The 26498-nt window shown below is 36.3% G+C and overlaps 7 protein-coding genes across 18 annotated transcripts; 3 read left to right on the top strand and 4 right to left on the bottom strand.

Moving 5' to 3' along the window:
- Positions 1-68: 68 nt before the first annotated feature.
- LOC105695580 (putative ATPase N2B) lies at positions 69-2970 on the bottom strand. Its single transcript, XM_012417271.2, has 8 exons — positions 2746-2970; positions 2092-2487; positions 1536-1718; positions 1195-1436; positions 970-1138; positions 730-870; positions 535-654; positions 69-372 (listed from the first exon to the last, which is right to left on the bottom strand). The coding sequence occupies exons 1-8, from the start codon at positions 2911-2913 to the stop codon at positions 250-252; spliced, it is 1542 nt and encodes a 513-aa protein (XP_012272694.1). The 5' UTR covers positions 2914-2970; the 3' UTR covers positions 69-249.
- Positions 2971-3130: 160 nt separating this feature from the next.
- LOC105695616 (probable protein phosphatase CG10417) lies at positions 3131-7292 on the top strand. The gene is made up of 6 exons (XM_012417351.2): positions 3131-3370; positions 3978-4257; positions 4417-5245; positions 5318-5447; positions 5525-5980; positions 6105-7292. Exons 1-6 carry the CDS (start codon positions 3260-3262, stop codon positions 6342-6344), a joined length of 2046 nt encoding a protein of 681 aa, XP_012272774.1. The 5' UTR covers positions 3131-3259; the 3' UTR covers positions 6345-7292.
- LOC105695619 (intraflagellar transport protein 20 homolog) lies at positions 7180-10264 on the bottom strand. Of its 2 annotated transcripts, XM_012417355.1 has the most exons (4): positions 10203-10264; positions 9751-9999; positions 8941-9095; positions 7180-8865 (listed from the first exon to the last, which is right to left on the bottom strand). In XM_012417355.1, the coding sequence occupies exons 2-4, from the start codon at positions 9872-9874 to the stop codon at positions 8752-8754; spliced, it is 393 nt and encodes a 130-aa protein (XP_012272778.1). In that variant the 5' UTR covers positions 9875-9999; positions 10203-10264; the 3' UTR covers positions 7180-8751. The 2 variants fall into 2 exon arrangements, with proteins under 2 accessions (XP_012272778.1, XP_012272779.1); XM_012417356.1 differs by lacking the exons at positions 9751-9999; positions 10203-10264 and adding an exon at positions 9446-9616.
- A 70-nt stretch (positions 10265-10334) lies between these two features.
- On the top strand, positions 10335-14901 carry LOC105695618 (BTB/POZ domain-containing adapter for CUL3-mediated RhoA degradation protein 3). Of its 2 annotated transcripts, XR_001103652.2 has the most exons (5): positions 10335-10795; positions 11047-11359; positions 11471-11669; positions 11749-12214; positions 12290-14901. XR_001103652.2 is itself a non-coding variant. In XM_012417354.2 (4 exons), the coding sequence occupies exons 1-4, from the start codon at positions 10534-10536 to the stop codon at positions 11950-11952; spliced, it is 978 nt and encodes a 325-aa protein (XP_012272777.1). In that variant the 5' UTR covers positions 10335-10533; the 3' UTR covers positions 11953-14901. The 2 variants fall into 2 exon arrangements, 1 of the variants encoding a protein (XP_012272777.1); XM_012417354.2 differs by having other exon boundaries at positions 11749-14901.
- Positions 12468-17762, bottom strand: LOC105695620 (ionotropic receptor 21a-like). Of its 4 annotated transcripts, none has more exons than XM_023434629.1 (8): positions 17641-17762; positions 17411-17559; positions 16941-17249; positions 16755-16875; positions 16351-16637; positions 15836-16243; positions 15388-15775; positions 12468-15263 (listed from the first exon to the last, which is right to left on the bottom strand). In XM_023434629.1, the coding sequence occupies exons 1-8, from the start codon at positions 17722-17724 to the stop codon at positions 14994-14996; spliced, it is 2016 nt and encodes a 671-aa protein (XP_023290397.1). In that variant the 5' UTR covers positions 17725-17762; the 3' UTR covers positions 12468-14993. The 4 variants fall into 4 exon arrangements, with proteins under 4 accessions (XP_023290397.1, XP_023290398.1, XP_023290399.1 ...); XM_023434630.1 differs by having other exon boundaries at positions 16941-17114; XM_023434631.1 differs by having other exon boundaries at positions 17411-17555; positions 17641-17717.
- A 262-nt stretch (positions 17763-18024) lies between these two features.
- LOC105695615 (peroxisomal acyl-coenzyme A oxidase 3) lies at positions 18025-23069 on the top strand. 7 transcript variants are annotated; one of them, XM_012417349.2, is made up of 13 exons: positions 18148-18920; positions 19386-19569; positions 19764-19922; positions 20009-20131; positions 20324-20479; positions 20546-20693; positions 20765-21052; positions 21159-21322; positions 21394-21637; positions 21773-22006; positions 22070-22224; positions 22326-22619; positions 22716-23069. In XM_012417349.2, exons 3-13 carry the CDS (start codon positions 19791-19793, stop codon positions 22806-22808), a joined length of 2031 nt encoding a protein of 676 aa, XP_012272772.1. In that variant the 5' UTR covers positions 18148-18920; positions 19386-19569; positions 19764-19790; the 3' UTR covers positions 22809-23069. The 7 variants fall into 7 exon arrangements, with proteins under 7 accessions (XP_012272767.1, XP_012272772.1, XP_012272769.1 ...); XM_012417344.2 differs by lacking the exons at positions 18148-18920; positions 19386-19569 and adding an exon at positions 18025-18139; XM_012417346.2 differs by lacking the exon at positions 19386-19569 and having other exon boundaries at positions 18148-18791.
- Positions 23070-23507: 438 nt separating this feature from the next.
- Positions 23508-25896, bottom strand: LOC105695617 (beta-1,3-glucosyltransferase). Its single transcript, XM_012417352.2, has 9 exons — positions 25766-25896; positions 25506-25615; positions 25232-25414; positions 24998-25128; positions 24715-24895; positions 24458-24593; positions 24227-24374; positions 23791-24076; positions 23508-23696 (listed from the first exon to the last, which is right to left on the bottom strand). The coding sequence occupies exons 1-9, from the start codon at positions 25833-25835 to the stop codon at positions 23541-23543; spliced, it is 1401 nt and encodes a 466-aa protein (XP_012272775.1). The 5' UTR covers positions 25836-25896; the 3' UTR covers positions 23508-23540.
- Positions 25897-26498: the final 602 nt, after the last annotated feature.

Below are 26498 nucleotides of genomic sequence, written 5' to 3'. Positions count from 1 at the left end.
AATCTCTTACAATGATTATTTAATGTACAACTCCTATGAAGATATGATTTTTTCAATTAAAAAACACGTAGGATCACTGTTGTATATTTCTAAAATCTATTATAAGTTTGTAATAATTAAATAAATTATTATAAACATTTGGTATAAGTTACATAAGGTAGCAATAATGTTTGTACTAGCTGACATGACTTGATTCTACTCTGTAATTGTGCCTAGCCAGACGATGATTCCTTCTAGCAGGCATTAACATTATCTGTGCCGCTCCCACTGCTCCCAATAATCTCTCATCTGCATTTCTGAAAGCCTGGAGATTGTTCTGTCAAAAGCGAATAATTCTTCCTCTCCAGTGAAAATATTCGACTTATGATTGTCCTAAAAAATGTGGTTAAATCAAACATATAACATTTGTTACAATAATCTAGGTTTGGATCATAAAAATAGTATAGGGCATCACTGGAATTTATGGACGTCGTAAAATTTAATATAAACTAATAAATCACAGATGCAATATATATATATTTTTTCATTACTTACAGATCCATGGGAAATTTTTAAATCATCCATTAACATTCGTTTTTCATCTGTATACTCAGAATCACCTTCAGCAACAAATAATTCTGTATGCGGTGCATCAGCAGAAATCACCAACCGAACCTAAAATGGTACTACTAATTATCAATTTTTTACGCATTATAAATAATTACTAACAATAAAATCCTTATAATTTACCCTGTTATCGTAAAGTGTATCTATAAGGGTGATGAATCGTCTAGCTTGTGACTTGAGCTTAAGATTTAATTGTGGAATATCTCTTATAATAACAGTATGAAAAATTTGAGATAGTTCCAAATAATCACTAGCTCCAAGAGGCTGGAATATGGAATTTTGTTATTAGATTTATACCAAGATTAAGTTTTATTTCTAATTATAAAGGAAATGATACTCTTGCATAAGAGAATAAGACATTACCCTGTCACATAATTCTTTAAATGTTGTATCGATAACTCGCCCGCAAGTTTTCTCAAACGTGACATTCCGCCCTTTAATTGATATAATTCGTGATCTTGGTACATCATTCTCCATTGAACATAAGTATTTAAATATCTTATCCACGGCATCATCTGGGTCTTGGCCTTTTCTTTGAATTTTTAAAATTTTCAGTAAATATTCAATGTTCATTCAGTAGAAACTTACATAAAGTAACTCCTATGTTGACCTGAATTTCCTTTCAGTCTATAATCAATCCCAGAGTCTAATGAAGTAACGACACAGCGATCCTTCAGGACTTGAATGAATGGAAGGAAATTTCCTCTTTGTAAACCATTCTTGTATAAATCATCTGGAGCCCTGTTACTAGTAGCCACTACAATTACACCGAGATCAAATAGTTCAGTGAAGAGTCGTTTTAAAATCATGGCATCAGCAACATCGGTTACCTAGGATATTTTCATTTGATTTAAGAAAACATAAACAACTTTAAATCAAGAATGACTACAAGTCATTCTTAAGTCACTAAGTTAAATGAATGACAGCACCTGAAATTCATCAAAACAAAGCAACCAAGCTTCCGCAGTGATGGCTGAAGCAACTGGAGGGATTGGATCAAATGGTTGCAGTTTATCGCTGTTGTTTCTCACAATCGTCTTTTTTACCTCATGAATTTTACTGTGTACGTCTAGCATAAAGGAGTTGAAGTGAACTCGCCTCTTATATGAAATCTGAAAATATCAGTTAAGATTTAGGACAATATTTCAATTTTGTTGGTCTAGAGGAAACAGTGCAGAATGTAATGCATATGGAAAGCCATGTTACTTATTTTACTTCTAAAAACCACTGTTCCCAATTCATGCTTTTTTTAAAATGTAAAGAAAAAAAGTCAACACAAATGTAATTTTAAATGTCTCATCGCGAACTTAAATTAAAATGATGTATTAAAACTATAAACTAATAATTGCAGAAAATGTTCATATTTTTCTAGTCAAACCTACATTTTTTTTCTTAGAGTAGTAAATATATTTAACGAAATGAAGAAATTGGCTCGTTGCAGCTGGCTCCCCATGTGCAATACGGCAGAGATGTTAACTGAGATACCTGACAGCAATTATAGAAAAGGTCCATCAACATTGTTTTACCTCCACCAACCGCTCCATAAAGGTAGAGCCCTTGCGGTACTTTTCTCTTTTTCTTGCTTTTTCCTATCCATTTGTTGAGAAAATTTGGCTTTTCTGGTTCGTAACCACACAAGTCATTGTATACCCTTTGTAACTCCGTAGTTATTTTGACTTGATGCTCGTCAGTCATCAATTCACCTTTAGATACTTTTTCTTTTAAAACGCTGATCGGACCATTGTCACAAACTGCACGTACAGTATCAGCATAATTGCAGACTTGTAACGATGCCAGAATGTGTGGATGTAACAAAGAAAAGACATGCTTAAAACCAATTAATTTTTTGGCAATGTAGTTTGCCATTATCAAGGTGCTTATCTGCAAAAATGCAAAAAATATCATTTGGTAAACGTAGCAATATATTCCCTTAATATAAAAGTCATTTTGAAAAATCCTTAACAATTTTCAATGACTGACCGCTAAAAATACCTTTATGAAAATAATAGATACTTTACTACAATCTTTGGTAATATTCACAACCGTTGCATTCTAACAATAAAAATGAATACATATTTGAGATCAAGAAAGACTGCAATTAACTTTAAATGGTAAATAGAAAAGCATAAAATGTATTACCTTAAGATTAAACGACAAGAAATTTTGGTGATATTTTGAGCCAAGGTGATATCGAAAAACGTCACGTGACGGACTTTGACGGACGATCGAGCGCTCTGCCGGTAAAATTACAGGAAAAAAATTACCCCCGAAAATAACAGCAGGTAGCGAAGGGTACCTGTAACTCATATTTCGAGGTTGTCAAAGATTCTCTGTCGCCTAGCGTTCACGCGCTGAAACTATTCCACACTTTAAATGAACACGGAATAGAGCCAGTAGGTGGACTGCAAGCGCTCTCCATAGTTCCCTAGAAAACCAATATGGTGGAACTTACAAGACGCCACCTGGCGAGTGCTAAGTACAGTTGTCCCGATAGATGTCGCTAGGCTCGGCTCGAAAACAGAAAACCGAACCGGTCATGGGGGCCAGTTAACGACCGTGCACCGCGCTCGCGATTCTGGGATTTTACCGCGAATTTCGGGATAATCATCGAGCCGCTAGTCGAGCAACGTGTCACTCTCGGCTCATTGGAAAAATGGGCGCCTACTTGTCGGAGCCGGTTACGGAGAAGGTCTCGAGCGACGGGTCGGGCGAGAACGTCGCCTTCGGCGCGAGCTCCATGCAGGGCTGGAGAGTCAACCAAGAGGTAAGCCGCCGCATTCATCGGCGCATACGTGCACCGTTACCTGCGACCTGCATCCCGATGCCGGCACGACCGAGCGAGCTCGACCTTTCTTCCGCATCTCCACACGTGATTCTCGAGTTTTCTATGTATCACAACACATCGAAATCATTGCTACACGCGAAACCGCAAAATTCGTAAAACGCGACCACTTCGAGGCACTTGGGCGAAGCTCGAGCGAGCTCGACTGTGACGGATGTAAAGCGATTTCTATGACGATACCGCTTTCCTCGGAGCGTTAACTCGAGCTAAAAGCAGCGTCAGATTGAAAAATCCACGATTTTTGGGCAAAAACGCCTAACGGCTATGTTATGCATTACTGAGGTGTCTTATGATACTTTTGGCTGAGCTTCTGATAAATAAACATGGCTGTATCAATCAGGGCAGCTCTGTATGGAAAGAAAGTTTTGTCTGAAAGATGGAGGCTTTCGTGCTAGGATGAAATGAAAATTGATAAATTCTAATAGTATAAATTAGTACGGCTTTAAGAGGTGGATCGTTTCAATTAGCACAAATTTATTTTGTGGCCATTTGATACCTAATTGAAAATGTTTTGTTTAATGACTCCTAGGATGCACACAATTGTTGTATCGAGTTTGACGAGAGTGTCTCCCTGTTTGCTGTATACGACGGTCATGGAGGACACGAAGTGGCTCAGTATTCTGCTGACAAACTACCAGAGTTTATAAAGAACACCGAGGCGTATAAGACAGGAGACATCAAACAGGCATTAATAGATGCATTTTTGGGATTTGATGCCACCTTGGCTAAACCAGAAGTTGTCAGTATTCTAAAGGAGATTGCTGGCACGACCAATGCGGACGGTGACAAAGAGAATTCCACAAAATCTGGTAAATTCTTTTCATACATATATTTTATATTCCTCGTTAACTTTTAGTGTACTTGTGTCTCGCTTTCTATATTAGCTATTAATATATTAATTTCTCTTTATTTCCTCAATTCTATATGAAAGCATTTAATATTTTTCTGATGTACCGTATTATGTATAGATGAAGAGGAAAACGTTAGTAATTTATGTATGGAGGCAACGATGCCATTGGAGCAGGTCATGGCGAAGTATCAGTCAGAAGGGACAAATCCTAGCATTAAGGCACTTAAAGGAGAGAAGTGCGGAGGTAAACGTGTATGTACAACGAGCCCGTACTTACGTGGAAGGAGAACCAGAGACAAGGCAATATCCTCCAGTGGTGCCAGCTGTTCCTCTTCCTCTTCATCAACCTCTTGGAACACGAACGAAGCAGATGTCAGCAGTTCGAGTCAGCCATGCGGTTCCTCTCGATCTGTTGCTGAGGAATCTAAGCAACAGGAGTGCATTGGAAGTAGCGAAGCTGAACAAGTGTTAGATTCGACGACCAGTAATGGTGACATTGTACACGCTTCACAGCCAGTGGACTCTATGGTGGACACAGTGCCGGCAAAGTCTGCAGACATGCCCGATAGTTCAGAGGATGTGCGCGACAAAGTGTCACCTGGTGAAATTACAACAGCAAGGCCCAGCATGACAGCGGAGACAAATGGTGAAGGTTCGAAGCAGAGTTTCCGAGATGCCGACAGCAGCAAAAGTGGTGGTGATAATGTGTCGAGCAGCTCCTGCATACCTTTAGAAAATGGAGAAGCAGGACAGCACGAACGAATCAGTAGCAGCAAGGGAAGGAAATGGGAAGACCTGGAAACATTTAGAAGTCGTACATCAAAACGGAAGAAGGATGACAGTTCCGATGATGATGACGGGGAACCTGCGAGACCCCTTAAGCCAGAAGTGGAGGAAGACGATGACAGCGAGGAGACCGATGAAACTTTTGACGGTGTTGAAGAAAGGTAACAATTTGTGCTTTTAAATTCGGCTTCAATTTTTGCATGCTTCGATTGCTTATTAATGTTTTGTTTCAGCGATGACGACGATGATGACGATACAGAGGATGTCGAAGATGAGAATGATAGCAACGATGATGACGAAGATGAAGATGATGATGACGATGATGACAATCAGAATGACTTTATAATAGATATGATGGAGGAAGTAAGCTGTTTATACATACAAAATACATAGCAGGAAGTACATTTATTGAATAATTGATATATTTCAATTTATCACAGCCAGGATCTGACAGTGGATGTACAGCAGTTGTTGCAGTGCTTAAAGGAAAGGATCTTTATGTTGCCAATGCTGGGGATTCGCGATGTGTTCTCTGTCGAGATGGTCAAGCTCTTGAGCTCAGTTTGGATCACAAACCAGAAGATCAACCAGAAATACAACGTATTGTAAAAGCTGGTGGTAAAGTCACAGCTGATGGCAGAGTGAACGGTGGTCTCAACTTATCAAGAGCTCTCGGAGACCACGCTTATAAACAAAATACCGAATTACCTGCACCGGAACAGATGATCTCTGCTTTACCTGACATCAGGCACATTACTCTTGAGCCAGAGCGAGATGAGTTTATGATTCTGGCGTGTGATGGCATTTGGAACTTTATGTCGAGTCAAGATGTCATACAGTTTGTACGTGCACGGCTATCACTAGGTCACTCGAAAATCTCGAAGATCTGTGAAGAGGTATGTACAACATGTAACATAAATTGCAAAAATCATAGACTGCTTCACTTAATACAGCAAATAGTTTTGCTCGGTAAATAAGATTTAAATCGTAAGAATTATTTCAATGAATAATTTATTGCAGCTCTTCGATCTCTGCCTTGCTCCGAATACGCTAGGGGATGGAACCGGCTGCGATAACATGACAGCAGTCATAGTCCAGTTCAAATCGATCAAGCCAAGTAACCCAACTTGCAATGATGTAGAACCCTCCAAAGCTAAGAAGAGGGCGGTCTCACCCAATGATGCTACAAAAGGAAACAACTCTTTCTCGGAAGAGGCAATCGTTGAGGATAGCAAACGTCCTAAAATTGAAGCAGTCTGAAGAACAAAGGAGTGACACACTGTACGAACTGATTTCCACGAATCACTAGGGAACTGGAAGAAAAGAAACAGTGAATGTAAATTTATGCAAGATGGTGTAATTCTGTAAAATTGAGCCCCACGCGCAGACGAGTCGGCTGTAGTGATCTTACAATCGACGCGCAGTTAACACACGAAGTATGATGTGTTAGCTTTGGCTATTGATGACAGACTGACCGATTGGAGCACATGGAGCGATGACATCATTCACACCTGATAATACCATTCTGTAGTTTATATCCCTTGTTCATTAGTTTTATAGTTCAATGAAGAATTTTAACTTTCTACTCAAATGCACGATTTGTTACACAACTACAAAGGGATTTAGATATGTTGGTAAAGCTTTACTCTCTTTGGTAGTTAGCAAACTTCTGCCCGCTCCATTGAACATTCAGCTGCAAAGTGCACCAAAGTCTACATCACAGCTGCATGACAGCGAGTTTAAAGAGATGCAGGTGGAAGTATTCATGCAATAAGTATTTCTTCGAGTTCAATTCAAAACATCTGTTAAAACATATTAATAAATAAGCTGTCGAAGCCTAATTCACGCGAGTTCGATAAAAATTGCAGAGAGTTTATAAAGAACTCTGTCATCGTGGTGCCACACAGCGAACTCTTACTGTGTGTTAAATCCATGGCAGGTCTTACTGTCGACAGTGCATCGGACAGCCTCTTCGATACGCTGGGAATGTTTAACGATAACAAAAAAGAAGTAAAAAAAATTCTCTTAGACATTGTCCCATCTGCTCCACTTACATTTACAAGGTATACTCCCTTAAATCCTTAGGTTACAGGTGTAATAGGTACGTCATTGTATATATTTATAGAACTAGGACCTAAGACAGTAGGTCTTACATTTGTAATTCAACACGTCTCTTCTTATTTTTACTAAATAAAGTTTATTTTTGAAGCCCCGGTTACTGCGCTCGTGTCGGCCAGAGTACACGACTGCGACACAGTGAATAATGACAGAAAACGGCTGCTCGCTTAATTGTTCCCATCATTTTTATAAACTGATCTAAATGATAAAAGCGCAGCGGAGATTTTGATCGCGATTAGGTGGTTGAGTCGCTATCCAACGACGCTGTCACCTATTCTTGATATTGACGACTCGTGACGAATATGTAAATTTCTATCGAATTATATACTTTTAATGGCTCCCTGTAGAGACGTGATTAAGGATTGTATTTATTTGTAAATCCTCCGAGCCGCGTTGATGATCGCTATACATGAAGAAGAAGAAAAAAAGAAAGGCAAAATTCGTCCAAAAACGGTTGAAAGAAAGAACATGATTAATAGAAATAGCTTACTAGAAATCCTATCAATGTACATACATACATACATACATACGTATACATTATAACGATACAAATGGGACCTTTTGAGAGTACTGTATCAAGAAAGTCAGTTGTCGATTATATTCTTCCGAATTTGTCCTCTTATGTACACGTTTTTACTTTATTACTTATCTGGTATTTGTTCAAAACCGTGAGAAACAGCCAAGCGATATCAGTGTGCACTGACAGAACTATTACATCGAGTGTAAACTCCCAGCAGTACAAGGTGACAATTATTTAGCCATTTCAAATGATAATAAAAATGTTTATGCTGGTTAAAAATTTTGTAAATCTAGACAATGGTAGTTCTTAGCGACTCCCTCTAGAGAAAAAAAAATACGCAGTTAATTAAAATCCGTTTTATAAGAAAAAAGTAAATTATTTATGTTGAATTGAAGATAAAAATAATTTTACTGTGGTTCAGAACAACTTTCCATATAATCCCTGCTTTTATAACTAAATTTGAAGACATTTGTTCTTGACATTTTTGAAAACATGAATATCATTGAAGTACGAGAGAAATTAAGTGATTAGTGTAAATACACTTGGCTATCGAGATAATCGAGCCTTCAAAATGGAATATCATATATATCAGACAGTTTAAACTGATGTGCCTTTCGAGTTCAGGGGTCAGCGATTTTCGGAGTGATGTACATTATTTCCGTTGCAGAGGGTTCCTGCGACTTAGAACCTCTTCAATTTTTATCTGCAAATTCTGTCATAAGTTTATGTACAATATCTATCCTGTTTAATAATGTTTAATAATACATGTATCACTCGAAACGCCACCATGCGAAATGCTCTATTTTCCATATAATTACTGTACTCGGTTCTGCAGACCTGTTAGGTTTTTTTCGAGCTCTGCTTATTTAGACTTTTTAAATCTTTGATATTATGCACCGTAGTTGTCCATTAGTAACAAGGCTCTACCATTTATATTTCATTATATTTGACTGCTTCTGCCTTTTATCAAATCTTTTATGGCCTTAAATGATATATCCTCTTTTTATGCTTAGCATAAATCGTGTTTTCTTAATTAGTTGTTAAATGCTCAATCGTTTCCAACTGCTCTAGTTCTATTTTCTTCAACGAATCAAATTGTATCCTTAAACGCTCAAGTTCCATTGACTTCTCAATAATTAAGGCCTGAAATCATTTTTAATTGTCAAACTAACGAACATGTCAGCATCGAGGACTTATTTATATAAATTCATTAAAGACCTGTATTTGTTGTTTTTGAGCATCCCTCTGCTTTGTAATAGATCGTAATAGATTTCGAGCTCCAATGGTGCGCATTCTTTCCTTTTCTACCTCATTCGCCAAGCCATCGATAAGTTGAATAAACTCTTCAGAGTTCTTCTGAAAGTCGCTGATTTCTACAAGAATCCAGTATTAACACTTTTCTTAGAAATATTCCAAAGTCATATTAAATCGTTTCGAGTCAAAACATTTCAAGAATGAATAAAAGCAGTATGGTTCAAGTTTCTGAAATAAGTTATATCCTTTTTTTTTTTAAATAAAATCTTATGAATCATAAATATTAAAAGATGCCAAGAAACGAATCCATGAAATTATTGACCTATTTTTAAACAACATTAAAAAGGATAGTAAAAAAAAAAAACATGAGACGGAAAAAACAACGCATCCAGTTACTAATGTAGTGCATCCATCGATATAGTTGGGCAATATATACCGTTTTATCTACTATATTTATATGTAAATTTACCGTAAACGTATTTGATTTTTGGAGTAGTTTCACATTGCCCGGACAGATGGCGCAGCGAAATATCAACGGACAAATGTATACATATATACGTCGCATTCATTTCGAACGAACGTTGACGAACAGAAATTACTGTACACAAGAATAATAACTCGGCAGAAGGCAGAAAAAAGAAGTGAGTATCTTATGAAATTATCGAACCATCAATTACATATAAGTGAAGAATCGCCTTAATAAAGAAAGCGAACAGTTTTCGGAACCTCTAACACGAACGTCACGTCTATGGGTATGCGTTATCGCTGACTTACTTGATACAAAATTTTGACATTCATCTTTCAATTTGTTAGTTTGATTGGCAACCTCGGGCTCCAAGACGCAAATTTTACAGAGATCGTCGATATAAAGTCCGTACTTTGATAAAGAGTCGACCATTTTTCTATGCCAAGATGTGCGTCTTGATTCTTAGATAGTTATGTAGGTTAGTTAGTCACTATCTTGTTTGTGGTTGTGGCCATTTTATTCAAGGAGCAGTGATAACCTCGGCATAGAGTACTCACCTACGCAGAGAATGAACAACACGAAAGAATTTATTTACCACACAGTTGTACAGAATCTTATGCAGTTAAATCTAGTATTCATTTGTAGATCTCTTTAAAATTGTATTATTGAGCTACTTCGTTTAACATAAAAAGGAATAAAATCTATCGAGTTTCCGATTCCTACGTGAACCATTTTTATAGCAACCGTGGGTGTAGGTTACCTGATGCTGCGTTACGGAACGCACTTGAACTCCGCAGTATTTCGGAACACATGATGTGACAAGAACACGCTTGCGCGTTCACCTTGTTGCTCCAATCATTCCCGAGTCCCTCGACAATATGGAGTAGGGCACGATGTACATATGTACCGTATGCCTTTCGAGTAGCTCGTTGAGGTCAACGTTGAGTGCCGTTTTTTGTCCCGAGGACACGCCGGAGATGTCGGTAACTAATCTAACCTAGCTAAGAGCCGTGGCTCGCATCAGTGTTCGCACGGTGGCAGCCCGAAATTCGCGTGTACCCGTCGCAACGTCTCCGTTGCTCGTGTATTAAATGTTGAGTTTGACACTCGACAAAATCGATATCTCGTCCTCACCGTCATCGCCGCGCTCGTCGTCGGACGCGGAGGCGTTCTTGATAAACGTCTTCGTCATGTCGGGCGATCACAAGACGGTCATTAAGTATCCATCAGAGTACGTCAAGTTGAACATTGGAGGGTCTCTGCACTACACGACTATAGGGACACTGCGAAAGCATGACACTATGCTGCGTGCCATGTTCAGTGGTAGGATGGAGGTTCTGACGGATTCGGAAGGTAAGGCGTTACGAGACACTGTCTCCAGAAGCTTTTCTGGAACCTTTATTTCCTCGTATGCATATGATCGTGTACCTGTAGAAACAGCAAAAACATTGGAAGCCGGATATAGGTTCTACGAGTAATCAGAACATTAAGAAAAAATTTATACGTGTTGTATTTTTTTAAATCAATTACGTAAAGAAGTACTGGCAAATATATTTATGTTGAATTGGAATAAGATTAACACGATTGTGTTTGGTTCGTTTCAGGTTGGATACTAATAGATCGCTGTGGAAAACATTTTGGAACAATTTTGAACTTCTTAAGAGACGGGTCTGTTCCCCTACCTGAGAGTGCCAAAGAAATGGCAGAACTGTTGGCCGAGGCAAAGTACTATTGTATCAGTGAGTTAGCGGAATCATGCGAGCAAGCTCTGCTCAAGAAGGAGCGGGAAGCAGAACCCATTTGCCGCGTTCCTCTGATAACGTCACAGCGGGAGGAACAGTTGCTTATTAGCAATACTATGAAGCCTGTTGTAAAATTGCTCATTAATAGGCATAATAACAAATATTCCTACACAAGGTAAAATTCATATTACTCTTATATAATTTGATATATTTCTATGTATAAAAACATTGAGTTTAATTACAAAATTAATAAGAATAAAACATAAAAGACTTCTAACATTTTCAGTACATCCGATGACAATCTATTGAAAAACATCGAACTCTTTGATAAGATGTCACTTAGATTCAGCGGTAGAGTGTTGTTCATTAAAGATGTCATTGGTTCAAGTGAGATCTGTTGTTGGACGTTCTATGGTCATGGTCGGAAGGTAGCAGAGGTATGCTGCCACTCGATCGTGTATACCACAGATAAGAAACATACTAAGGTAAAGCGATTTTTATATCAATGAATTGTAATTATTATTAACTCATTGTAATGTACTTTGTCATTGATATGGATTTCAGGTTGAGTTTCCAGAGGCTCGCATTTACGAGGAGACATTAAACATTCTTCTGTACGAGCATCGGAATGGTCCTGATCAGGAACTTATGCAAGCTACATCTTCACGTGGAGCAGTCGGAGGTGGTCCACCCTGTACCTCTGATGAGGAAGAGGGTGAGCGATCGGGTCTGGCACGTCTTCGCTCCAACAAACAAAATACCAACTGACCCTCTCTTGCTCTCCTTACTTCTTCCCATCCAGCAATCCTCAGTATGGTCCGATCCCTCAAAACCAGGGCAAATATCAAGTAATGGCATGTATGAATCTTGTGCCAATGAAATCACTACTTTGATGCCACTCCAAACCTCGTATTGAAGGTTGATAAATAGATCCTTGATACATCATTCACAATTGAGTAAAAACAAGGTAGTTTGGAGGGGACCATTTCGTCATAGTGAAGTTATGTGAAACCTGGATGAAGGTTTACAGGTACGTGTAATTCTACAAAATTTAATGTTCAGACTTTTTTTATTCTCATTACTTAAATCATTAACGTGATTTTAGAGGACCCAAAATAATTGTTACTGTGACAAGTGAATGTTATCAGAAGAATGTGTATGTATGTTGAGTTTGTGCCAAAAATTGTTATCAAATGTGAGAATGGCTCGAAGTCCCCTTTCTATGATGGATCGAATTATTTTACATTAAATGCTTGAAGTATCATTACTACTTTTGAGCAGTATTTGGAAACTAAAGTCTGTAATTGCCTGTAGAAAAATTACTTATAATGCTTAGAACAGCAGACCTTCCAGCTTTTCGTTAAGTCGTACAAATGTGGCATTTGCAGTTTTCTGCGGATTTTTATGTGCAGGAATACACATTTCCATAAAGACCACGAGCATTTATATATTCTGGTAATTGTATTTACCAGGTATTAACCGAATTACAGAAAAGATACACATTCAGGTAACGCAACCAAAAATCACATTTTCACATTTAGAATCTCAATAAAGCTCAAATTTTCGTCAGTTAAACTATTGTGTTTCACTCTATAATAATTAACACATTGTTCATATTAATATCATTTATACTCATTTCTTGACATACTACTGAAAGGGAGAAGCGGAAGAACCACTGCCATTTGTTTTTACAACATTGTAAGTTTATTCACAAAACAGCTTTAGTTTCGGAGAAAGCCTAAAAAAATACTATGACCCAGATTTTAATTTAAGAAATTATGGAAAAAGAGATAGAAGTATTAATCTGTTTAGGACACAAACTTTTCATAATACTAAATGTTGATTCATCATTTAGTACATCTCTCCCACAAGTAGAAATCTTTAACAGCCTATAATAAGAGAATGTAACTTGCGCAGCAATGGGCATGGCAAAGTTAAATGATTTTGTAGTCGATGCTAGTAACCTCTTTAACTCTTTGCATTCAGATATCACCAATGTGCCAACAATCTGGTTAGTTAAAGATATATGGATGCAAAAGGTTAATTGTTAGGAGAGCCAAGATTCAAATTCATATCACATTCCTATGGACAATCATGATTATTATTCCGAAGACTTTGTAAAAGATTAAGGCCAACCTATTATGTGATAATATACCAGCACTTCGCAGTCGCGCAGATTTTGTTGCACTTTGAAGACCCTTGAAAGTGAACTCGACTTTTGTTACAACATACACATTCGAGATGTCTATACATATCGCACTGATGTTTCACAAATTTTCTATGTCAGTTTCGAAAGTAGGTTTCGTCCTTCCGCAAGATATCTCTATAGAGTTTCGTGTGTCGGTCAGGGAAATGCTAAGAAAGGTAAAAATTGTAATTGGAGTTTCCTGTGAGTGAGTACTGAACTTCCTGCAATCACCCGATGTTATGTGTCTATGCAGTACTACGTTGCAGACCTAACTTAGCTAGCACTTACCGATGCTGTAATTATTGTATCGTAATGTCAAGAAAAATATGTGCTTGCGTTTCATGATACTACCGTGTAGGACACAGGGTAATTATTATAGGTGAAATGGAAACTTGATATATGCATATATATACATGTATAAGTACATTTATTGTAAATACGAAGATTCAACGTCTAAGCTCTCGATGGTTCGATTATGACGCACTTGTAAAGTTTACGCGAAACTTTCAGCGATTAGGCATAAACGAGTTTACCTTACTTCGACTTCGTGTCTGTATATACGGTACGATAATGATTATTTGTATTATAAATTATTGTAATCAAGAAATGCGAAAGTGTTGAGATTTGGACTCTAGAAGTATGGGAGTCGTATATGTATACGTATTTTATTCGTCTACTGTATTCTAGGGCCTTGGGAAGACTTAGGCCAAATGGCATCAACGACTTAAATGGAAGTGACATTTGTAATTCTATTGCGTCGAATTTAAGTTTAACTTGAATAGGTAATGGGCTGATTGCTTCATTACCACTTTATAATTTACTTGTCAGTTTATTAATGCTTATGAAATACTTAGAATTAATGTACAATGGACGCTTGAATGGAAGTTCCAATTGTTGATAGACGTGCCGGTAGTGGGCTTTGAAACCAGTGACGTTACTACCGTTTAAATATTTAATGTTACGATGAATTTGGTGGTTATGTGCTGTTCATTTTTTGATACTTGAGTAAGCGGTCAGCATGAAGTTTAAAGTTTCCTTATCGTTATGAAGTTTTTTGATCGGGCATGTATGACATCGTTCTAAGGATGATAAGTAATGCACTTAACGCGCACAAATCGTGAACATAGACGATTGGCTGTGGAAATATTCATTTTCTACATATTAAACGTCAGAGAGACAATAAACGGGCAGACATGTTTAAGAATGAACTTGTCTCTTCGATTAACTTAACAATTTTACTGTAGTATTTTGAAGGACCTGGAGTTACATTTAGTTTAATGTAAATTGATGGTGTGAGTGATCATTTGTAATTCACGTTAACTTTACTTATTGTTTTTCCATTGTGGTAAATTGTTTGTTACGTAATCTGAAGTCACGGGAGAGCATGGTTCTCAAATTTACTTGTTATATCACGAATGTATATATAATAAGGAAGTAAGAATGTAACAATAGAGCAAGTGCCAAAATCATGTAATGTGGTAGTCTGTAACTTAATGAATGCATTGTACATTAAAGAATGAAACGAGTAAGCCGATTGGAATGCTGAATGCGATTGTTCGTTTCACCTCCTGAAGTACATGTAAGTTTAGATCATTGATAGTTCTTACTTTATAATGGGTATTCATTGCTTCTTATAGAACACATCAAGGTAGTATTTATCAAATGTGGGATTTTTTTGGACGATATACTTCCAATGCAGCAATTCACTAATTAGGGCGAACAAACTGAAAAAGTAACCTACCGCAAGGATGACAAAACCTATATACAGATTCTGAAGGTCTACGAGCATTTTTTGCGTTTCTGTCCCTTCTTGAGTCTCTTCTGTTTTAGACGATTGCAGAACTTCGTTTAGCCACTTTTGAATGAGACCTGTTTCGACCATTCTTTGTATCTATAAAAAAAATGATTAAAAATGTTAAATGTATTTAATGCATTTAATTCTACTAGACCTACATTGGATGACAATATTCAAAACTTATATGTTTTAACATTGTTGGTTTACAGATATCAATTACCAGTTTATCAACACGTGGCTTTAATGGAGAATGTTTATCCAAGCCAACCGATATTGGCATATGTACGACGCATTCTTGCATTATATGCAAGATTCGGTCCAAGTGGTGTGCTTCATTTCTAGACGAAGCATTTTTTTTCTGCTCATCATTTAAAATTTGCCTCTTTGTACGGGCCTGTTTCAGATGGTAAATATTTTCGTAATAGCCAAACGTTCCATTGGCAACTCTTGACAATGCTTCCTCCTCATCGGTTACAAGCTCGAATTTACTGCCAACTTTTTGGGCATATACATCGTTCGATGTCAAAAACAGTTCCTTTTTATCTTCTCCCCACCCCCCAACAGCTATGGGACTTTTGGCCAGTTGCACAATTGTATCAATGGTTATCCTAAAAATACCATACAAAATTTTAGCAGCCATTATAACATTAAATATTTAATGATATTACCTATCGACAGAATTAGCAAGTACTGCAGTCATGCTTGCACGATATGATACAACAACCAATATGCTGTACAACCACCACCAGCCTATAAAGACTCGCAAAGCCCAGGCATTAGGCAATCGAGGCAGCGAAACCAAGAGAAGCATGCTGTAAGTGTATAGAATACTGTTCTGTAGCTCCGTAAAGAGGTACAAACCCTTTTTATCATCGGAAATGAAAGAAGCCGGTGACTTGATGCTCTGCTTTCCAGTTTTGGCACTTTTTGGAACCTCAAAGTTTTCTAGATTTTTTTCTAAACTTGTTTTCATTCTCTTAAAATGAATTATATATCTCTCGTAGGATAGTGAGAACAAGTGGAAGATGATCCCACCCGACAAGAGAGTCAGGATTACAGCGATCCATGTGTATAATCTAGTGTAGGAAAAATATAGTGACGTTTGGTTAATATTTAGAGATTATTCTGAGGAGAGAAATGATAGACACTTAATGTAGAAGTAATGTATTATAGGCAGAAATACTTGAAAGGAGCAATGAGAAGCTTCCATGAGTTGTCCATCAAAGATTCAGGTGTTAAAAAAGTAAGGCACTCGGTGTTGTATGGTAATGACAAGTCGAGGAGTCTGTAATGACGGAGGGTGTAGTGGAGATCACCAAGAAAGAATGCAGCTCTACTGGCCACAGCTTCTCCAAGAAGTCCAGTGTAAGTATCGTTCGGACCTGGTGAACCCCACCTTTCCTTATCGACATTAGGTGGAGTGTACAGCGAAGCTTTAAAATTCATTACTTTGGCAATTACTCTCAAAATCTGAAACCAATAACAAATATGATTTTATTTTCACTTCATTATCTACTTTAAATTTCTTCTACGCAATTTTATGTAAGTATACATGAACATGTATTGAAAAAAATGTAAGGTACACACTTCAAATTCTATTCCCAGTGCTTCAGAACTGTTGGGAGTTTCTTGGATGTTGTTGTTCTCACCTTGAAAAAATTGTCTAGCTTGCTTAGTGACAGCAGGCACATGTTCGAACACAGCAACTCTGAAAATTCTATCCTTTGCAGGTAAACGAGATTTTTGGCCTATTGGTATAAGTTCTTAAAATACCTCAACAATTTCCCTCGAAGATCTCTAGTCTTATCAGGGAAATGATTTCTGCCGTAACGAAATTTACCATGGTGCCAGGTGTCAATGTGGGTGGTTGGCAGGGTCTTTCTTCCATGGGCAGGATAGTGCAGCACATTCAAGTCCAATCTCTCTTTAACAGGCTGTTCTCCAGATCTACGTTTATAAACATTGAATCGGCGTAAGAAAACAGCATTAACCAGTCGATTCCATAGGTAGTGCATTCCAGAATGGAATAATCGGGAGTCGTCCAAAAATAGAAAATATCCTTGAGCATTAAGTAGCCGATCTCTAAAAAATTTACAACTGTTTCCTAATAATGTATTAAATGGTCTTCAGTATTATTAAGTATTTTATAATTAAAAGGTATGGTCCTATATAATGTTATAAGTTCTTTCAATGGCATTTAATACAGTATTTTTTTCAATTTCTTAAATATTCAGTTTACTCACCCTTCGGCAAACTGCAACAGTCGAGACACTTGTAATCCATTTGCTACAAGAATGACATACGCATTGCAACCAGCCTTCTTGCTCTCATTGAGAATCTTCTGGAGCCGAGTTTTTGGTGGAAAAAAGTCTTCGTTATCTCGAATGACTACCTACGCAAAAGAAAGTTGTCCTCTGTAGAACGTCATTACTTTTCTGAAAGCAACGAAGATGTAGAAGATAATTTTTCATACCACATATAGAGGTAAAAGGTAGATCTCTTTCATCCAGGCATCACCCATTGATTTACTATAGTAGGAATCCAAAACAAACACCATACACTCGGTATGGTTTGCAATTTCTGCGATGACAGCGTGAATGACAGCCTTAAAAGGTTCTTTTGCATTTTCGCAGTAAATATCAGACTTTAATTCACTGATTGATTCATTTAAGAAATACTTTGTGAGATTTCTACTAAATCCGAATATTAATAGAAGTCCAAAATCGTAATATAATTTCTTACCTTACGTTAACAGCAAAAATGTTGTGAATAAGAATTAAGATAAGGAACATGATTGGCAGTAACCGAAGATAATGTTGAGCGATTCTTCAGTTTGCAGTGGCAGAGCCAACATGAACACAAATCGGATCAGTTTCTTTGAACTTACCAAAGCAGGCTGACAATGCTCTAATCTTGCAAAGATCCGCTTAATATTTAGTGGCTACTTTCCATGGAACTGAACCATGTCAAAGGTAAATAATAAATTACAAGAAAGCTCAGCAATCCTCCTGCTTCAGGCATGTCTAGTTAATATGTTATCAACTTATTATGAACTGTTTGTCCTAACAATAGACCATACATGCGATACAAGATAGTATTATATCTATACAGAAACAACAAATTTAAATTAAGAAAAAATATTTACGTGATACTTTAGAATCATTCTTTATTGCACAACAATAATGCATGTCTTTGTTACATGAGATCATTAATTTCTCTTAACAATGGCTAATGTATAATGAGCGAACTCTAATCCTGAAAATTATCAAAAAATATATACCATGTAAAAATGATTCCTTAATAGTTGATACGTGAACTGATAAAGGCGTTTTTCCGCAGCAACTGGTAATTTTAAATGCAAGTTACTTTGACACAAAAGCTAAGTCATGGAATCATATTTTGGGGTCACTAGGTGTATGTACGGTATCGCCCGTTCAGTATAGGTTAGGTTATGCAAATGCTTTGATAAAAATTGAAATTTTTGAAAAATTACGACGGCTTCAATGTATGATATGCAACCTAAAGCAGTGAAATCAGCCAGTTTGCAATATTTAATGGATTATTTTTACCATTCGATAAGGTTCATTTTTAAGCTGGAGTTAGGAAATATATAAACGTCTTGTGGTATGTTGAGTGCTACGAATAGTATTAATGGTTAATTGTTATCGTCGGATTTGTCTCAACCATCACATGTCATCGATTAGACTAAAATACATTAACTGGAGCTGTTGACGCTTTCAAGACAAAACAGTGGTGATTCCTTATCTGGTACATATAGTTGATATAGTTAAGAAGGAAATTGTATTCCAGTTACAATAAGTTGCCTATAAAATTTGACAAGACTTAGACCATAAATATCTGGACCTCGCATAGCAGTGAAAGGGTAAACGAATAATGTACCACGTATCCCGAAGACTCAACCACACAGTTAAAGCCATTCTGCTTACTGAAAAATTGGGAGTGGCAGGTCCAATGCGAGATCTAGATATATATGGTCGAAAGGCAAGAACTTCCAAGTATAATTATGAGATAAAAAACTTTATCAGATCTACCTTGCCAACTGATGTTAATAAGAATATTATTGTTCCTTTATGATGTAAGAAAAATGATTAATTTTGTTGTTCTTAACGGGCTGTTTATTAATTTATTATACGTATATTCTTTTTCTTTGAGGAATTTAATGCGAAGCATTCAGTAGTGATGAATATTTTCTCTTAGGGTCCTTTTCACTCTATTTTATTCAGAAGTTACGCTCAAACTTTGATACTTGTGACGAAAGAGTTATTTCGCAAAAATGCAGAGTTAGCATTCCTTTGACTTCCAAGGTATACTGGTCATTTAGATTGCAAAATCTGAAGGAAGAAAACTGTCGTACTGATTGGTTTACAGATAGTTTATAACGGTATTAGTGTTAATTATTAATTATTTGACATTTGTTCATGGATATTTGAAAATTCTCTTTAGTTGTGAAGTACCACTAAATTTGTTGCAATATCTGTAAGTAAAGTTATGTCCATCTCGCTGATATTAAGTTAAATGTTGTTTGTAATGATTTATTTTGTCCTATTATTAACTTTAAATCATTCTTAATTTCAGTTCTTAAGGGTTCGTACTATTTCCACGATGAAGTCAGTAGCAGAGAATTTAATAGATAATTTACCAAACGGTCCACTGGACAGTTATCGGAGACGTGCAACTTTCAATTGGAAGTCTTTGAAACTGAAACTAGAAGGAGAAGACATTGTTCGTTTTCAGGTAGGAATCAAGTTATATCTTTAATATATTTTTGAAATATTAATTAATATCATACCTTCTTTAATAACTTGAAATTTGATTTTCAGAAGGACCTTTGGACTTACATAGAAAAAAACCCATTATTTCAACAATCAAATCATAAATTAACATTGGATGAATTAAGAAGAAGATGCAGTGCACAAATGGATGTTTTAAAAAACGAATTTTCGGTAAATTAATTATTTCTAATTATTAAAGTATTGTTAAACGTGCACGGCACTAGAATAAGATGAATATTGAATGAAACATTTTGTTTTTTCCTTGCTGCATTTAACAGACAGAAACCAGTTTATGTAAGTTTGCTAGCAGAGTTATGGTTAATTTTATGGATTCTAATGCGCAGACTGATTTTATGATTACAGATATTGCAAGCAGGAAGTGCATTCAATTATTTGTTTTATTACGATCCTGCTTTAGTAGTGAAGTTTGGTATAACATATGGCATGGTACCCAACGCAGTGTTTTCTTTAGGCACCGATCAACATAATGATATTTTTCAACATTTGTACAATGGTGACGTAAGTATGAACCGCAATAGACCATTATGAAAATTACGGATTAGTATACAGTTTTTATTACTTCAGTATATTGGATCCTTTGCACTGACTGAGATTTCTCATGGCACAAATGTTAAAGCCATGAGAACAACGGCGACCTATGATGTGAAAACCAAAAGTTTTATTTTCCATACTCCAGATTTTGAAGCAGCTAAATGTTGGGCTGCAGGATTAGGTACAGCTGCATTCTTCAGCGACAATTATGGAATCTTCGTATCCACTAAAAGTTTTCTTTAAATTGTTTAGGAAAAACAGCAACACATGCTGTACTCTTTGCTAATTTAATCACTCCCGATGGGAAAAATAGAGGTCTTCATCCATTTATTGTTCCTATTCGTGACCCAAAAACTATGCTGCCGTTCCATGGTGTTACTCTTGGAGATATGGGAGAAAAGATTGGTCTCAAGGGAGTAGATAATGGCTTTGCACTGTTCAATAGGTATTCAGTACCCAAAATATGTTTGTTAAATAAGACGGCAGATGTCACAGAAGATGGAAAATACTTATCGTTCATGAGTGAAAATAGACGATTTGGTAAGAAATGAATTTCTAATTTATTATGAACTCCCAGAGAGTACAACTTAACATACTATATGTTATCAATGATTTTTAATAAAAGCTTTGTTTTCGGGTTCGACAGGACTTTCCTTAGGTGCCTTGTCAATGGGACGTTCTAACATCACAGTAATAAGCACTATGAATGCATCTCTGGCTATGATTATTGCAATCCGATACTGTGCCGTCAGAAAACAGTTCGGCCCTTCACAGGAGGAAGAGTGGTCAGTGATCGAATACCAAGCACAGGTATGTTAACATTCCATTAACGCTCCTATTAAAACCTACACTTAATATAACTCACAAAAATGTTTATCCAGCAATGGAGGTTATTCCCACACCTGGCAGCAGTCTATGCCATGAAGATATTTTCTGACAACATTTTTAAGATAGCTTGTAATTTCCAAGTAAAACTATTAACTGGTGAAAATAAGGATTCACTTGTCAATGAAGGTACCGAAATTCATGCCCTGTCCTGCTCAACTAAGCCTCTTTGTTCGTGGATGGCGAGAGATGCAATTCAAGATTGCAGAGAAGCTTGTGCAGGGCATGGATATTTAAAAGGTAAGTAACCTACAAAGTAGACAAAGTGAAGATTGACACAGCAATGGTATACAAATATTTACATCAATCCATTGATATTATTATTTTAACTTTCAAACGTCTAACCTCCTTTTGCAAAATATGCATTGTTTTTAGTGTCAAGATTGGGAGATATCAGAGCAGATCATGATGCCACTTGTACATATGAAGGAGAGAATAATGTATTGATTCAACAAGCAAGTAATTGGCTGCTAAATCAGTGGCAGAATGTTATAGATGGAAAAGCAGTTCTCTCTCCTCTTGGATCCGCAGATTTCCTTACAAATGCGGAGGGCATTCTTCGATTGAAATTTAAGCATACTACAATTCATCAGACAATGAAACTAGAAAGTGAGCAACAATGTCATGTATTTATAAAGATTCATAATTGAGCCTATATTTTATTTATTATAGATTTCCTCGAGATACTCCAATGGCTGGTTTGTTATTACGTTAAAAAAACTTATGAACGCGTACAAATTCTTAAGAAAGGTGGGCATAGTGAATTCACTGTCAGGAACGATTCACAGATGTTTTTTGCTCGTACTTTGACACTCGTATATGGAAAGGTATTATTTTCATTGAAACTGAATTATACATAGTATACAAAAGGTATGCTTTTATTTATTTTATAGCAATTTATATTTACATCTATTAAAATATTTCGCAGCACGCACTTATAAAAGAATTCATAAACTGTCTACAAAGCTCAATGTGGAACCTTGAAGAGAAACGTGTGCTTACAAAGTTATGCTTATTGCACGCAGCATGTGTGGTGGAGCAGAGTCTAGGAGATTTATACGCAGGTGGTTATGTCACATCTGATAGTCATTTTGACGTGTTTCTTCGGGAAGGAATTATGACATTATGCAAAGATCTAGTTAACGAGGCAGTCGCATTAGTTGATGTTCTTGCACCCCCAGATTTTGTTATAAATTCTCCGCTAGGAATGGCAGATGGGGAGGTAACTATTATCCTTCCATTGGTCTTACATATGTCAATAGATTAAAGGTTAACTTTAATTGTCCCTATTTTAATAAATGTTAATTTTTCTTTCTAGGTATATAAGCATCTCCAGAAAAGTTTTTATAAAGATAAAGAAACTTTTCAACGTCCTACATGGTGGCGTGAGTTAGTGCAATCAAAATTGTAATTTGTATTTTGCCAACTTGACACTATAATTTTTGCAGTAATTTTGAGCGATGTGGTTAATAGAATATATTTTTGTAACAATTTCCATGGACGTATCAAGATACAATTGAGTGGATTATGGGATCACGAAGAGCTTGCTAATGTGTGCAAAGCCAACAACAAAGTAACTAAAATCTGAAAGATTTTGTGAATTCGACAAGATCTTTTTGATTTTAATTACTTTGTTATTGTTATTGGCTTTGCACACATTAGAAACCTCCTCTTGCTTACATTAATTTAAAGCAGGGCAAATCTTGAGTAATAGGCGTAGTTAATATGTTATTTTAATTGATGGCTATATAAATAAGGAACATTATTCAGAACTTCTTAAATCTAGTATTTGCTAGAACTTTAGCAAACTGGCCCCTTCAGGATGAGCAAAGACCTATCATTGAAAATTTATATATTTTATAAGCTCTTGTTCGATACTTTTTGTGTATTAAGTACAGGATGGCTTTAAAAGCGTTTTTCATATGAGATTATAAATTTTGCAAGGATCACAGAGCCACTTATACTTAATATGTACATACTGTATATGGTTGCGGCTAGAACATAATTTTAATATATTTACAAAAAATATTGAAGAATTAAATGTTAACATTTGTGTATGTAATACAATTTTTAAATAATTAGGATGTCCTTGTAAATTAATTGACAAAAAAGCAATGATTAAAAAACATCAATGGATGTTCGATCACAATTCTATGTGCGCTGTTTTGCTAAAAAATGACCTGTCAGATTCAGCAAACCATTCTTCATATACTTTATCTGGATCGATCATCCAGAATTTGTGAAACGAGATTGGTTCCTGCGAGGCAAGATATGCTGTGGCATAGTCAATGGGTCTAGCCTGGAATATAGCATTCTCGGACAGGTAAATTTAATTTTACGCGATGTAACAAAATACAACCATAATAAGTAAATTAAATAATTTTTATGAATACCTGGTGAAATAAAGGTGAATGAGTAGGTAGTACACCAACTCGAGGGAAACACGCTCCGAATAGATACATATCATCTGGAGTAGATGGTGAAGGACAATCACAGATTTGTGGTTGAACCAGCCGTTGAACCAATGTCGCTGATAATGCCAATCCAGCTCCTCCAGTTAAATAATCGTACCCTCCTGTTAAGTAATTATTATTCCAAACTCGAAATCCGTATCGTTCACCCAATGCTATAGCCTCTGAAGGATTATAACATGTTAGAAGACGTAGAAGTCTTGAGAAGCTGTAATCCAAGGAAGCAACAATTATGCATTCGGAGTCATTAAATCAAAGTGCACTACAATGAAATAGTTTATAAAATTGTTGAAAATTATTTATGGCAGAGAATACATTTGAAACTAAAATCTTTCAATAAGATTTTGATGAGATTTACCTGAAAATAGTGTCATCATCGCTAATAATTAACCAGTCAAAGCTCTTCTTCTGCATTAGATCATTGGCAATTCTTAAGATGGAATGCGACTTTGCACAATGTCCGTGATCGGTGTTTGGTACAATGTAGGCATTGGATAGGTTTTTATCTATACTAAAATTAATTAATTAATTTTAAATCTTGCTACTAAACATCATGAAATAATTGCACATGAAATAGCTTTATGCACACCTGCTTCATTGGTGAAGAATCCTATATTACTTGCATATTTAGCCCATGTTCTGAGAATAACTGGAATCCTATCATTGTGGTACTTATGGCAGGTTTTAACAGCGATAAAGACATTCTCTGGAGATATCGATTCACTCTAAACCATAATATGGTTCGGATATTAGTTCAAAGTATTTTTTTTAGTTATTCAGGTTATCATTCAGTGATTACTGAACTTTACACATATTTGTAATAGATAAGGTTAAATAATTACTTACGCATGGGTGAAAAAATCGTGGATACGTGGCACAATCTTCACTGGAAACTACACAGAATTCAGGAACGTGCTTTAAACGTACACCTCGACCTTCGTCAAAGACAAAGGTTGCAAATTCATAAGACACATCTATGGTAAAATCACCACTTGGTCCTTCACCTTTGTAAACTCTTTCTGCTAAACTGATTGATATTAGCTTTTTATATGAATGGTTTAAATTCAATTCATGTAAGTAAATATTATTACAGATTAAAATATTAAAAATGACATTTTTTTTAACATACCTTTTTAAAAGTGGTGCCGTTATAGCAAATCCTGATGCAACATTTGGATACTTAAATTTCTTAGATTGTTCTGCAAAGTGGTGAATAATTGTAGGATCTTTGTCATAAAGAGCATGGCTGAGCCATTGATTCTAAAATTCAAATAGGAATTTAAATCAAATTGCGAAATAATATGAATAATAAATGGCACACATATATGTCCTCGTTATTACTACACAAAGTTATGGATTTTACCTGTGAAGTATTAAATGTTGTGAACAAATGTAAAAGGCGTCGCAATCGAATTACTGTATTTTCTAGGCAGAAAAAGAACCATTCAGATTCGGAATATTCCTTTGATAGGTGAGGCAGCAATGGACCTATCGTCCAACTCCCATTAATATTCAATTTATGTGATAATACAACTTCAACTGACGTCTGAAAGTATGGTGAAGAAGAATTGTGAAAAACAAGTGCTATGTTAGAAAATAAGTTTTTCTTTATAAATTTTACTATATATTTAATTTACCACTCCCATATCTATTGCTTGTCTCTCTACATCTTTTTTCAGTAATTCTGCATGAGCAACATGGAATGCATTTCCTTGACTGAGTATTAAAATAACGATGCGCTGAGAATCTAAAATAGAAAAGTATATAATTTCCAGTATCAGTAGTTTAATTTAAATATATAAAAGCCAATGTTGCATGTTCTCGAGAGGCAACAAAGTTCCGGAAGTTAAATAAAAAAAAAGTGAGAAGAATTGTTGAAAATTAGGTCCCGACTTACCTAAGGCACACGTGTTATTGATTGCAGGCGATGTGCAGAAAATTAGAAAAATTAACGCGAGGGAAATCATTTTTAAATTGTCATCTGAAAATCGTATCACCACAGAAAGCTGGGCGGCACAGAGGAGCAGACTGAATTCATCTCTGCTGAAACGACAAAGTTGCGAGAACATTCACGGTCGATAAAAAGCATTCTTCTTTCTCAGTTAAGAATTGAGCGCTACCTTACGTCAAGAAACTAAACTACTTCACGGGCCGCGGAGAACAGCTACTATCGATAAAAAAGCAAGCCGTTAACATCTGTAATTAAGAAATTTTAGGAAGATCGAAAATTCATGCTCCCGATATAAAACAGTACTTATACATACCGTTAATTCAGACTATGCCACTTGTTTTCAGTTACCTTTTCTGTATCATGTTCTATTTACCTCAAGACGGAGTTAGGCCGGTGTTTCACTGAGCGCGTCGGGTGTGACATGGAACGCGGTGCGTCGACGCGTCGGGGGTGAAAAACCAATCAGAGCTGCCGTTAATCACGTGCGCCTCTTTTCAAGTTGGTTTTTCATCCTCGACGCATTTCTTTTAACCATGTAAAGGCGTTAAACTCACGTATCAACATTTCAGTAAAGCACGGTCGATCCGCGTATTCCTATGTTTCATTTACGCGCACCCCCATAGCTGCAACCCCGTGTTTTGATTGGTCGAGACCTCCCTACCACGTGACCCCGCGCGTA

This window comes from Orussus abietinus, unplaced genomic scaffold, assembly GCF_000612105.2.
Source record: "Orussus abietinus isolate OABI.00-Male unplaced genomic scaffold, Oabi_2.0 scaffold4, whole genome shotgun sequence".
NCBI classification, from domain to species: domain Eukaryota; kingdom Metazoa; phylum Arthropoda; class Insecta; order Hymenoptera; family Orussidae; genus Orussus; species Orussus abietinus.
The sequence above is the reverse complement of the archived record's forward strand: the minus strand, read 5'-3'. Positions and strand labels throughout refer to the sequence as shown.

Excerpts from the sequence above, each read along its gene's own strand:
- LOC105695615 (XM_012417343.2), top strand. The coding sequence starts at position 19,231 with ATGTTAATAAGAATATTATTGTTCCTTTATGAT. Across the intron at positions 20,132-20,323 it reads TTTTAAAAAACGAATTTTCG|ATATTGCAAGCAGGAAGTGC; the intron begins GTAAATTAATTA and ends TTATGATTACAG. Across the intron at positions 21,053-21,158 it reads GAGTGAAAATAGACGATTTG|GACTTTCCTTAGGTGCCTTG; the intron begins GTAAGAAATGAA and ends CGGGTTCGACAG.
- LOC105695580 (XM_012417271.2), bottom strand. The coding sequence starts at position 2,913 with ATGAGTTACAGGTACCCTTCGCTACCTGCTGTTATTTTCGGGGGTAAT. Across the intron at positions 1,139-1,194 it reads CAACATAGGAGTTACTTTAT|AAAAGGCCAAGACCCAGATG; the intron begins GTAAGTTTCTAC and ends AAAAATTCAAAG. Across the intron at positions 373-534 it reads TAAAAATTTCCCATGGATCT|GACAATCATAAGTCGAATAT; the intron begins GTAAGTAATGAA and ends CACATTTTTTAG.
- LOC105695616 (XM_012417351.2), top strand. The coding sequence starts at position 3,260 with ATGGGCGCCTACTTGTCGGAGCCGGTTACGGAGAAGGTCTCGAGCGAC. Across the intron at positions 3,371-3,977 it reads GCTGGAGAGTCAACCAAGAG|GATGCACACAATTGTTGTAT; the intron begins GTAAGCCGCCGC and ends AATGACTCCTAG. Across the intron at positions 4,258-4,416 it reads AGAGAATTCCACAAAATCTG|ATGAAGAGGAAAACGTTAGT; the intron begins GTAAATTCTTTT and ends TATTATGTATAG.
- LOC105695617 (XM_012417352.2), bottom strand. The coding sequence starts at position 25,835 with ATGATTTCCCTCGCGTTAATTTTTCTAATTTTCTGCACATCGCCTGCA. Across the intron at positions 25,616-25,765 it reads CAATAACACGTGTGCCTTAG|ATTCTCAGCGCATCGTTATT; the intron begins GTAAGTCGGGAC and ends TTTCTATTTTAG. Across the intron at positions 24,077-24,226 it reads GATGATGACACTATTTTCAG|CTTCTCAAGACTTCTACGTC; the intron begins GTAAATCTCATC and ends CTTGGATTACAG.
- LOC105695619 (XM_012417355.1), bottom strand. The coding sequence starts at position 9,874 with ATGGTCGACTCTTTATCAAAGTACGGACTTTATATCGACGATCTCTGT. Across the intron at positions 9,096-9,750 it reads ATGTCAAAATTTTGTATCAA|AAATCAGCGACTTTCAGAAG; the intron begins GTAAGTCAGCGA and ends GGATTCTTGTAG. Across the intron at positions 8,866-8,940 it reads CTCAAAAACAACAAATACAG|GCCTTAATTATTGAGAAGTC; the intron begins GTCTTTAATGAA and ends AAATGATTTCAG.
- LOC105695620 (XM_023434629.1), bottom strand. The coding sequence starts at position 17,724 with ATGGTGTTTGTTTTGGATTCCTACTATAGTAAATCAATGGGTGATGCC. Across the intron at positions 17,250-17,410 it reads CTGTTGCAGTTTGCCGAAGG|AGATCGGCTACTTAATGCTC; the intron begins GTGAGTAAACTG and ends TAAATTTTTTAG. Across the intron at positions 15,264-15,387 it reads AGCCACGTGTTGATAAACTG|ATACAAAGAATGGTCGAAAC; the intron begins GTAATTGATATC and ends TTTTTTTTATAG.
- LOC105695618 (XM_012417354.2), top strand. The coding sequence starts at position 10,534 with ATGTTGAGTTTGACACTCGACAAAATCGATATCTCGTCCTCACCGTCA. Across the intron at positions 10,796-11,046 it reads GGTTCTGACGGATTCGGAAG|GTTGGATACTAATAGATCGC; the intron begins GTAAGGCGTTAC and ends GGTTCGTTTCAG. Across the intron at positions 11,670-11,748 it reads CAGATAAGAAACATACTAAG|GTTGAGTTTCCAGAGGCTCG; the intron begins GTAAAGCGATTT and ends TATGGATTTCAG.